At 47.8% G+C, this 12,327-nt stretch overlaps 1 protein-coding gene across 1 annotated transcript; it reads left to right on the top strand.

Annotated features, from left to right (window-relative positions):
* Positions 1-8,472: 8,472 nt before the first annotated feature.
* On the top strand, positions 8,473-11,934 carry LOC123076898 (nucleolar protein dao-5). The gene is made up of 2 exons (XM_044499046.1): positions 8,473-10,116; positions 11,529-11,934. The coding sequence occupies exon 1, from the start codon at positions 8,562-8,564 to the stop codon at positions 10,083-10,085; it is 1,524 nt and encodes a 507-aa protein (XP_044354981.1). The 5' UTR covers positions 8,473-8,561; the 3' UTR covers positions 10,086-10,116; positions 11,529-11,934.
* Positions 11,935-12,327: the final 393 nt, after the last annotated feature.

Below are 12,327 nucleotides of genomic sequence, written 5' to 3'. Positions count from 1 at the left end.
TCCGGATCTTCGAGTGCTTCATATACCTTATGGGGTTCAACACAAGAGACAAACGCGTGATGTTCACAATAGTTTGCCAATTGTCTACGAGTGCTTACCCCCTTTTGAATGCTTCCAAGCACATTCTTCATGAGATGACCCTTGGTGGAGAGCTTGGATGCAATCTTGGCGGCACGACGCTCCAATTCCTCCTCGGTGGTGAGTCGAGGAGCGGTCACTTGATCATCTTGAGCGCCGTCTTGAGCTTGTTCTTGATCTTGAACTTGCTCGGAGGAGAGAACTTGACCTTGGGCATCACTTGGTGTGTCACCACCGTCTTGAGCATGATCTTGCCCTTGGTCTTGTTCATGAGGTTGAGGGCCTTCACTTTGTTCTTCGGAAGCGTGTGGGCCTTGGGTTGGTGATGGCTCCACTTGAGTGGAGCATTGTCCTTCTCCTTCGGCCACAAGGGGTTCCTCAATGGGTAGAATAAAACCAACACCCATTCTTCTTATGGCTTGAGGAGGAATTTCATCACCTACATCACAAGTGCCACTTTGCTCCACTTGGGAGCCGTTATTCTCATCAAACTCCACGTTACACGTCTCCTCAATAAGTCCCGTGGATTTATTGAGGACACGGTAAGCATGAGAGTTTGTAGCATAACCAACAAATATGCCCTCATAAGCTCTAGCCTCAAATTTAGACAACCGAACACCTTTCTTGAGAATGAAACACTTACACCCGAACACCCGAAAGTACTTGAGGTTGGGCTTGTTACCGGTGAGTATCTCATATGGAGTCTTGTTCAAGCCCTTGCGGAGGTAGAGCCGATTGGATGCATGACACGCGGTGTTGATGGCTTCGGCCCAAAAGTTGTATGGAGACTTGAACTCCGCCATCATGGTCCTTGCCGCATCCATCAACGTCCGGTTCTTCCTCTCCGCAACACCGTTTTGTTGAGGGGTGTAAGGTGCGGAATATTGATGCTTGATCCCCTCATCACTAAGAAACTCATCCAAGGTGTAGTTCTTGAACTCGGTGCCGTTGTCACTTCTTATTGTCAAGATCTTTGTATTGTGTTGACGTTGGGCTTCATTCGCAAAGTCAATGACGTTTGTTGGGTCTCGCTCTTCCTCTTGAAGAAATACACCCAAGTGTATCTTGAATAGTCATCCACAATCACCAAGCAATACTTCCTACCCCCAAGACTATCAAAGGATGGAGGCCCAAAGAGATCCAAATGAAGGAGCTCCAAAGGCCTCTTTGAGTAAATGATAGTTGTGGGAGGGTGAGCCGTCTCATGTAGCTTTCCTTCGATACAAGCACTGCAAGCACGATCTTTAGCAAAACTAACATTCGTTAGTCCACGGACATGGTCCCCCTTGAGAAGACTTTGCAAAGATCTCATATTGACATGGGCTAAACGGCGATGCCAAAGCCATCCCACGTCAACTTTAGCCATTAGGCATGTCGCGGTCTTAGTGGGTCGCTCCGAAAAGTTAATCACATAGAGACCGTTCTCGACATGCCCAACAAAGGCTACTTTAAGAGTCTTGCTCCACAAGAGGGCCACGGTATCAATATCAAAGAAAGTGGCAAAGCCCATGATTGCAAGTTGACGAACGGAAAGTAAATTGTATGCAAGGGACTCAACAAGCATGACCTTCTCGATCGTGAGATCATGAGAAATGACAACTTTGCCGAGTCCCAATACCTTAGAAGACGAGGCATCACCCCACTCGACATTGGTGGGCATAGATGGAATCTTGTGCACGTCCACCACCAAGTCCTTGCTTCCGGTCATATGATTTGTAGCTCCACTATCGAGCAACCATGATCCCCCACCGGAAGCAAACACCTACAAGAGATCAATGCTTGGTTTTAGGTACCCATTTTGTAATGGGTCCTTTGATGTTAGTAACAAGGGTCTTAGGAACCCAAATAGACCATTCAATATACTCATGAGGAGAACCAACAAATTTGGCATAAACATGCCCATCACTAGCACGGCATAGCACATAAGAAGGATTAAAGTCGCCGGCTTTGTTGGAAGGGGTGGCATTGCCCTTCTTGACACCGCCACCCTTCGCATTGTTCTTCTTCTCCTTGGAAGCACCCTCTCCCTCCTTCACAAAAGTTTGCTTGAGAGGAGGAGGTCGTTTGGTCTTGTCATTCTTCTTCTTGTTCTTGGGCTTGGGTGCGAACCCAATCCCCTCCTTGGCCACAACTTCCTTTTGATTGCTCAAAAGGTCGTTGAGGTTCTTCTCACCTTGTATGCATGACACAAGGCCTTTCTCAAGTTGCTCCTTCAACTTAGCATTCTCCTCAACAAGATGCACATGCTCACAACAAGGGTTAGTAGCATTTGCATTATCAATTAACACCATATGAGGAAAGGTGGCTTTCTCCTTAGTTAGCTTCACTTGGAGTTGATCATGAGACTCCTTGAGGCTAGCATGAACACCCTTCAAGACTTTGTGAGCCTTGTCGAGAATGTCAAACTCCTCTTTGAGTCTAGCAAGATCAACCCCAAGCTTTGCCTTCTTGGAGTTTAGCACACGAGACACAACAAGAGCATGATCAAGATCTTTCTTTAACTTAGCATGATCATCGTTGTATGACTCCTCAAGAGCCAAACGAAGACCACGCTCTTCGTCAAGAGCATTGGAAAGATCCGAAATCTCATCGGCATAGTCACGACTATGCCCCTCCATCTTAGAGATGGTATCTTCGTGAGCCTCGATCATGTCATTGGCTTCACCAAGTTGTTCCAAGAGAGCAACGAAGTGCTTCTTGGATTACCCTTGAGTTTACCCATAAAGGTCTCAAACTCATTTTCCTCCACATTTGTCCCCTCATATTCATCAATGCTATCGTCGAAGAAGGATGATTAATGATGGTAGTTTTGATGTTGGGGGTTACCTTGTTGGTGGCTTTAGCCATGAGGCACTTGGCGGTGATGTTCTCATTGGGTGAGTCGAAGAGAGACATCCGTGGAGTCATCGCAATGGCAACGGAGGCCATGGCAACCGACTCACCATCTTCATCATCGTCATCATCCTCATTGTACTCTTCTTGTACCACCAATGCCTTGGGAGGAGTCTTCTTGGTGAAGTTGCTCTTGTTGGGGAACGACTTGGCCTTGTCCTTTCGGATGAGCTTGCCACCATTGTCTTCCCTCTTCTCGTAAGGGCACTCCGCAACAAAGTGGCTCACATTGCCACAATTGAAGCAAGTCCTCACTCGTTGCTTGCCCTTTGCGCCACTTGAATTGTTCTTGTTGAAGTTTGGCCTTGAGTTCTTCTTGCTCCAAAATTGCCTTGAAGCAAGAGCCATGTGTTCATGATAGGCATACTTCGTATCTTCGAGGTTGCTCTCCTCTTCTTCCTCTTCATCCTCTTCCTCCATACTCACCTTGGCCTTTAGAGCAAGGTTGGGCTTCTTTACTCTTTGAGAGCGAAGAACCGCATTGTCGGCGGTCTTGTCCAAGATGCTCATAGCAACGAACTCATCCAACACTTCACTTGAGGACAAGGTGTGGAAGTCCGGCCTTTGACGAATGACGGAGGACATGGCTTTGTGGTAGGGCATCATTGCCTTGAGGAATTTGCGCTTGATCCAATTGTCATCCGTGTCCTTACTTCCATGATCTCGGAGAGAGACCGCGAGTTTGGTTACTCTCCGAAAAAGCTCACGAGGTTCTTCATCTTCTTTCATTGCAAACTCGTCGGCTTCATCTTGCACCACTTCATAGTTGGAGCGTTGAATGCTTGCGCTTCCCCGATAGAGGGAAACAACTTGGAGCCAAGCATCTTTGGCCACGGTGTAGGGCCGGAGATGAGGAAGATCTTCGGGTGGGATTGCTTCTTGGATGATGAAGAGAGCATTCTCATTGAATTGATGATCCACAACTTCTCTAGGAGTGAAGTTACTTCGGTCATGCGGATAAAAACCTTCTTCAATGATTCTCCAAAGGTTAGTGTTCACATGATTTAAATGACGCTTAAAACGATAGACCCAAGAATCAAAATCTACATTCTTCTCAATCTTAGGGGCCGGGCCGGCATGATTCAAATGAGTGGAAGGGAGCGGTCCACCATAGACAGGTGGAGGTTCCACATGGGCAAAGATGCCGGTGCCATTTTTACCACTAGAAGAAGGAGCTTTCTCGCTAGTAGCTTCCCCTTTGTCGGAGGTAGCATCCGTCACCTTGTTGGCGGGATCACCCACTTTCAACGGTGTGGTGGAAAGTTTAAGCCCTTCTAAGTATTTATTAAACATGCTTCCGACCTCGGTAGTCATGGAGGTTTTCAATGTGTCCAACGCCACATTTAATTCCTCACGAGAGACCGCGGTTCCCCCATCTCCCGTAGACGAGACCGGATTCACACCGGAGTGCTCCTCCACACCGTCTACGATGTCAACCATACTCTTCGGACGGTAAAGTCCTTAATAAAGAGACGAGGCTCTGATACCAATTGAAAGGATCGATATAGTTGACTAGAGGGGGGGTGAATAGGCAACTAACAATTTTTAGCTTTTCTTTACCAATTTAAACTTTGCATCAAAGTAGGTTGTCTAGAAATGCAACTAGGTGAGCAACCTATATGATGCAACAACAATAAGAAAACACGCAAGCAAGAGATAAGGCACAAATAAGCTTGCACAAGTAAAGGCACGAGATAACCAAGAGTGGAGCCAGTGAAGACGAGGATGTGTTACCGAAGTTCCTTCCCTTTGAGAGGAAGTACGTCTCCGTTGGAGCGGTGTGGAGGCACAATGCTCCCCAAGAAGCCACTAGGGCCACCGTATTCTCCTCACGCCCTCACACAATGCGAGATGCCGTGATTCCACTATTGGTGCCCTTGGAGGCGGCGACCGAACCTTTACAAACAAGGTTGGGGCAATCTCCACAACTTAATTGGAGGCTCCCAATGATACCACGAAGCTTCACCACAATGGACTATGGCTCCACGGTGACCTCAACGTCTAGGGTGCTCAAACACCCAAGAGTAACAAGATCCACAAGGGATTAGTGGGGGGATTCAAATATCTCTTGGTGGAAGTGTAGATCGGGGCCTCCTCAACCAATCCCTAGAGAATCAACAAGTTTGATTGGCTAGGGAAGGAGATCGGGCGAAAATGGAGCTTGGAGCAATAATGGAGCTTGGAGGTGGAAGAGATGGTCAACTAGAGGAGGAAGACACCCCTTATATAGTGGAAGAACAAATCCAACCGTTATCCACCAACTCAGCCTGCGCAGCGCGGTACTACCGCACCTGAGGCGTGGTACTACCGCAGGGGTACGCGGTACTACCGCAGAGCCCCGCGGTACTACCGCCCATGCAGCAGAGACCAGAACAGCCACACATGCACTAAGGCAGAGGGCGGTAGTACTACTGGCGCGGTACTACCGCAAGGCAGGGGCTGTCCAGGGATGGGAAGGCACGGATATAAAAAATTACATCCATGGCTACTTCCGCAGAGTTGGAGTCGATGCAAAAACCCGACGCGGTAGTACCGTAAGCCAGCCGCGGTACTACCGCGCGAGGTGCGGATGTAAAAAATTACATCCGCCCCTTACAGCCGCGTAGTTGCGGAACTAAGCAGGGACCACGGTACTACCGCTTACCAGAAGCGGTACTACCGTGGGGCCTTGCGGTACTACCGCACCAGCTGGCGGTACTACCGCAAGGTCCTGCGGTACTACCGCTCTGATGAGTAGTACCACCGCACTTCCTAGTTCGGCAGACAAGAGCTATAATTGCATAGACAAGGAAAACTTAGGATGCTCCAAAGGCAAGAGGAAAGGAGGTGCAAGGGACGATGTGTACGCGATGAATCCACCCAACCTTTCCAAAGCGGACCCCCTCTTAATAGTACGGCTTCCCTATGACTCAATGCCACCGAAAAGAACCGAAGAGAAACGCCGTCTTCTATAGCCTTTGAGGGGAACCCAATCATCTTGTGCCTAGTCAATATATTTGAAATATTTGATGCACATGATTAGTCCGCAAAAGCATTGTCATCAATCACCAAAACCAACTAAGGGATAAAAATGCCCTTACGCCAAGGTCATAAAACTCATACCTCAGCAGCTGTTGTAGAAGATGAGGCAGCTCACCCAGCACCTGCTGCCTGCACATGGTGGTAGAAACACATTTTAATCAGAGAAAGGATGATACCAACTAATATGATGTTATTGTGCAACTATAAAAGCTGGGCATGCCAACTGATGACAGGTTCTTATGGAAAAAATTATTTTAAAAAAAGAGAGCACATGTCAACTTAAAGCTGGTTCTTGTGCAACTACAACAGTTGGTGATGCCAACAACTACCTAATTGAACTGCACCTATGTGAGAAAAAAACTCATATTTCCAGGGTCTATGCATATAGATAAAATGATGAGCAAACAAAATTCCAAAATGTTACCTTAGTAGCTACTGCGGTAGATGATACACCTCCCCATGCACCTGATGCACGTCTCCTCCGCTTTGCAACACGAACTTGAGCACCACCTTGAAAAGTGCATGGAAAAAACCAGATTAAGTAATTAAAAAGTAATTTGACCCATAAGTAAAAAAGGTGGTTGTGTCTTGAGCATGACACTTACCTCATCTTCCTCTGCCTCCACATCACTACGGGCAAGGCGTTGCTGACGATCAGCAGGACATTTCGAGTTCCGGCGAGAAGGACGATTTGTAGAACCCTTAATTAAGTAAGCCAACGCACATAAAAAAGCATATAAACATGGGTATAAACATATATGGACGAGATGTAAAAACAGGAAAATGCTAAACATACTCAAAGAGGCAAAAAAATAAAAATAAAACTCATACATCTTCACTGCCATCCGGATCTTCTCCTATTATAACCATTTTTAGCCTGCGCGGGGGGGGGGGGGGGGGAGCAACCATAATAGTTAGAAGAAACACACGCAGACTAAAAAGGGAAAAATAAGTATAAACTTTCATCATGCGCAACTCCAAAAAACAAACCCCTACCGTGAAACAATAAGTGATTGCTTTGATTTGCAAACCCCTACGATAAGTATAAAACACAACTACAGACACTGCCACCACCTTATCACATACGTTTTACTCCCCCCTCATCCCCAAATCACATTGGATAGCGAATTAGATCACCGAGGCAGCCAACTGAGTATGATAACTTGTGCAACTGGACAAAATAAGGCTATCTAACTGAGTATGTTAACTTGTGCAACTGGACAAAATGTGGATAGCCAACTAATTCAATGAGGCAGCCAAGTAATTCAATGAGGCAGCCAACTCATTAGAAAAGAAAACTTGTGCAATTGGACAAAATTTAGGTAGTCAACTAGTAGAACCAATCATCCAACTGAGTAGGGTAACTTGCAGCTGGACAACCAACTAGTATAACCAGGCAACCAACTGAGCAGGATAATTTGTGCAAATGCACAACATATGGACAACCAACTAGTATAATCATGCAGCCAACTGAGTACAAAATTTGTGCAACTAAACAAAAAATGAACAAATCTGAAACCTGCGGCTGAGCAACAACAAAATGGACATCAAAATCGCTCGATAGGCGCTATCGTCGTGCATCCTGTGCTACCTATCATACACCGGCGCAAAGCGCTGACCCACCACACATTCCCGTGCCCCTGAACAACTTCGCCGCTGTGCCATGAATCCCCAACACCACCGTGCCGTGCTACCGCTGCAGCAAAATCAACCGAATGAGATGTGCAAAACGCTACAGCAAAATCGCCCATGTGAGGAGATTTGGCGCCGTTCGAACCCTAGGAATCCTTCCCTTACAGTCCGCCACCACCCGTGCAAAACACAAACGACCTTGTCCCCCGCCGAGACAGAGAGAGGGAGGAGAAGTAGTGGGGTACCTGCGACGCCGACGAGGACCAACGATTCCTCGCGGAGAGGCACCCGCAGTCCCGCCGCCGATTTGAGAACTCCGCCGCGCCTCCCCTGCATCACGGCCGACATGGTGAGCGGTCGGTTCCCCAACGAGACAGAGAGAGGGAGGAGAAGCAGTGGAGTACCTGCGAGGCGGACCCGCCGCCGATTTGGGAACTCCGCTGCGCCTCCCCTCTGTCACGGCCCGTTCGGTGGAGATGAATCGAGAAGGAGAGGGGAGAAATGGGGGGGAGAGCAACGATGAGGAGAGATTTCGGGCTGCAGTTTCGAAACAGCCGGCCACGAACGAGGATAGAACCACCCACGACCCACGGCTGAACCGATCCCGACCAGGCGGCACCTGGCGCACGAGCGAGACGATGGCTGCCCGATCACGCGGCCAGGAAGCGGCCGCTCGGTTCGCCCAGAAAGTTCGCGTGCACTTTTTAGATTTCGGGTTTCGAAAAACAAAAGCTAAAAAAAACAATCGGCAGCATTTCCTAAAAGAAAACAACGTGGCGTAGGGCCTACGCGAAATTCCGTTCATGCCCTCAATGCTCCAACAAATTCACAGCGCAGCCACCGCGTCGCTGCCGTCTCCTCTTTTCCACTCCCACCCAACACCCACCCCGCTCGCCGCCCTCTCCGCCGCTCCCGCTCCCGAAACCCTAGCGGCGAGGATGGGCCGCAAGAGCCGCCAGCCGTCGCCGCCGCCGCCCCCGCCTCCCGAGGAGGAGTCTTCCGCCGAGGAGGAGGAGGAGGAGGCGGCGGCGGAGGCCACCCCCGCGACCCAAAATTCCCCCAAACCCCCTTCCGCCGCCACGGCCGACGACGCCGAGGCCGACGCCGATTCGTCGGATGGAAGCGATGAGGAGTCCTCCGAGTCGGGGAAGATCGACGCCGAGGCCTTCGAGCTGCGCCAGATCGCCTCCTCCAAGCTCGAATCCGACGCCGGTGAGCCCACTCCGCCGGCCAAGGACAAGAAGAAGGGTAGGTCTTTGGCGGAGCCCTCTCCGTCCGGCACGGCCAAGAAGGCTAAGGCCGGGGTGGCGGAGAAGGCACTCTCCGAGCTCACTCCTTCCAGCGAGGGTAAGAAGAAGCGCAAGGCCCAGCCGGAGAAGACTGCGCCGTGGAACAAGCTTGAGAAACCTGGACATCCCAGGCGCTGGACAACGGAGGACGAGATCAAGATCCTGGAGGCTCTGGTTCGCCACGTCAAGGCCAATGGCACCCAGCCGGGCGCTCGTGAGCTCATTGCTGCGGTTGGTGGCAGCCTGGAAAGGAAGAACGTCACCAAGACGGAAATGTATGAGAAGGTGCGGAATATCAGGCAGCGATATGAGAAAGCGGTGAGCACAGGCGCTCTGCCAGAGAAAGATGATGACCTCCGCAAGTTCAAGCTCTCGGAGCAAGTCTGGGGAGAGAATGCAAAGCAGGTCGCTGCAGCCACCATGGCTCAAAATGAGGCTGCTTCCTTGAAGGGCAAGAAGAAGGAGCAGACTAGCAAGGAGAAAACAGAGGGACATTCAAAGGGTGGTACAGCAAAGGAGGTCACCGCTAGCGCCGATGAAACAGAGGGCTATTCAAAGGGTGGTACAGCAAAGCAGGCCACCGATGAGAAGGTTGAAGAAGATAGCAAGGGCAGGTCATCAAAGAAGGCTAGCACTGCTGATACTCCTGCTAAGAGTAGAAAGCGGGGAAACCACAAAGAGGAATTGGAAGGCGATGCAAAAACTGGCACTACAAAGGAGACCGTGGATACTACCACTCAAAATGGTGGCACTTTGGTGAGGAGCAAGAGTGGAAAGTCTGACAAAGAGAAAGCAGATGGAGATGCAGAGAGCCCCATGCCAAAGGAGGCTATGGCTGACGCTAAAAATGGTGGCACCCTTGCTCTGTTTAAGAAGGAAGGGAAAACTCATGAAGAGAAAATGGACACTGATGCTAATGCGAGAGGCACGCGCAAAGGGTTTGAGGAATTGCAGAAATTCTACCCCAACCTTACCTCTTATGTGGAGGACATCCAGGCCCAACATCCATGTGGGGAGACACTGAAGAGAGCATTTGAGTTCATTCCTGATGAGAAGGCATGTGCATTGGAATCCAAGATCAAGAGGCAAAGAGTAGCTGAGTTGAGGATGGAGATGCGCCGATCTGACACAAAGAAGGAAGTGACCAACATATTCATAGGATTGCTGGACTAAACCCTTCTGTTGTTGTCAACCCATTTACGCGGTATACCACTCTGCTTACTCCTGTGTTATTATGTTTTATCGTGATGATATATTGAAGATTTTTATATAGCTCAATGTGATGCATCCTACTTCTCTAGTTTACTTTAAGTCTAGCTTTATATATCTGCAATCCAAATTCCACCCACCCAAAAAGGTTAGGAAGATTAGGCGGATGCAGGTGAGTTGGACGTTTGGTTGGACATATATCCAGTGTAATTTTGGGCAGGTAGTGAGGCCCTGTGAATCCGTGGCAACTGAAAGTCTGAAACAAGGGCCAAGGGACATGAGATGGATTATCCACTCATTTCTTATGCTTCTATTCAAGTATGGTTCCACTGTATTTAGATACTCAGTTTTTCTGCAGTATTGACTTGTTAATCTTCCTGCAATTATTATGTCGGTTACTGTTATTGTATTGTGGGTGTCAAAATATTATTCAGGATGAAACTGCTGGTGTCTTTGATTGTTACTGTAGAGTTTCTAGTCATTTTAGTGACTTGCATTTAGGATGAAACTGCTGGTGTCTTTGATTGTTACTGTAGAGTTTCTAGTCATTTTAGTGACTTGCATGTAACCTTATATCTCAGTTTTCAAGCAACTTATAAAGTTATATAAGACTACGGTCGATTAGTTAAGTGAATTTAATATCGTGTTGACAGGTTTTTTTGGTAACACTGTGTTTTGGACAACAGTACATAGTTTCAGGAAACTGTAATCTTTCTTAGAGATCATTTTCTGTTGCTTCCCCTTTTGTATCCTAGAAAGAACAACTGTTGCATTTTAGTTCATGTTAGCCTCTAATTCTTAGGTCCGACATTTGACATGTCGTGCCTTGCGGAAAAAGGGCTGATTTCCTGAAAGTCAGCAGACATGCAAATTCAGTTGGAAGTTCTAATCACAGAGAATGCTAAAGTATGGTGTCTTAATACCTGAAAGGCCGAAATTGTGTTGGGAGGTTCATTGCAGAGATGTAGTCTAAGTCTGTTATTTCAGCAACTCTGGAAGTTGTCGTTCACACAAATTGACAGGGTCCCTAGTTTTTAGTTTTGATTTCTGTGTGCCTTATTGGATCATGGATCAATTTGTAGCTGCTTCAAAAAGTGAGGAACTTGGTATCTTAGCCGAGTGTTATGCATCTTTCCTGCATCATCATGCAAAAGCTAGTATTGAACGAAGTGACTAGAGCTGTTTCTTGTAAGCGGTTGGTTAATACGAGTAGTAAATATGCACTTGTGTTTTTTGCAAATGATGTTCTCAGATGAGCATGTGCATCCATGCTTTGTTTGATTTGTGTGCACCCTTCCTGTACTAGAATTGTATTTCTGTTGAGATAAGTGTGTATTTGCATGTCACAGTAATATACGATGTTCCATTGCTGATGTAACTTCTGGTTCTGTTTGCTTTTATTGCCAGATTGCTGGGTAGAAAGACTGATTTCGACGTGGAACTGATGGATGAGCATGAGACATGGTGACGAGCTACTGTTGTCGCTGGCTGTCATCTTGTCTGTTTATGGTTGTTGGTGGTCAGCTGACTCGTACTCTCTTATGCCAGTACCTATGTTGGTGTCATGTCTAGGAAATGTGGCGTCGACTATGGCTTGGAATTCCGTTTCTTCTGTTCAATGAGTTAGGTCTTATTGGCTGTGTAATGTTGCTTCTGAATTCAGTGGTAGTAGAGGCTGGAGGCCGATGATCAGGCGTATTGGCTTTGGGTTGAGGCTGCGGATTAAGAGCCTTGTTTTGTAGTTCTAAGCGCTGTTTTGGAGCTGTCATGGTTGGATGTAATGCTGCGTTTGTTGGAGTTTGTTTTGGTTTCAGTCCTGTAGTGTTGAACTTAAGTTCATTTTGGTTGATTGGCTGCGTAGCACGAAAGGTAGCAGAGGGGCAAATACTTGAATACAACACAAGACGATTTACCTAGTCGTGGATCAGGTGAAAACTCTTCTGATTTGGGCATAAATTAAAGCATGAACTTGTACAAAACGTTGCATACCAACGACTCACGAAGGATAAAACAGGCTGCTAGGTGAAACAGTTTCACCTATCACCGGTGTGACGCGGGCTCCTACTGCTCTAGCCAGTACACAAGCGGTCTGTCAGAGCCGTAGGCCCACCCAATCGTAGCATTCATCAAGCGAGTTTTAATTCTCGGATTGCTTTGCCAAAGTTTGCTCCAATTATCATTCCTCTACCTCCTCTACACAACTGAA

This window comes from Triticum aestivum, chromosome 3D (assembly GCF_018294505.1).
Source record: "Triticum aestivum cultivar Chinese Spring chromosome 3D, IWGSC CS RefSeq v2.1, whole genome shotgun sequence".
NCBI lineage: Eukaryota > Viridiplantae > Streptophyta > Magnoliopsida > Poales > Poaceae > Triticum > Triticum aestivum.
The sequence above is the reverse complement of the archived record's forward strand: the minus strand, read 5'-3'. Positions and strand labels throughout refer to the sequence as shown.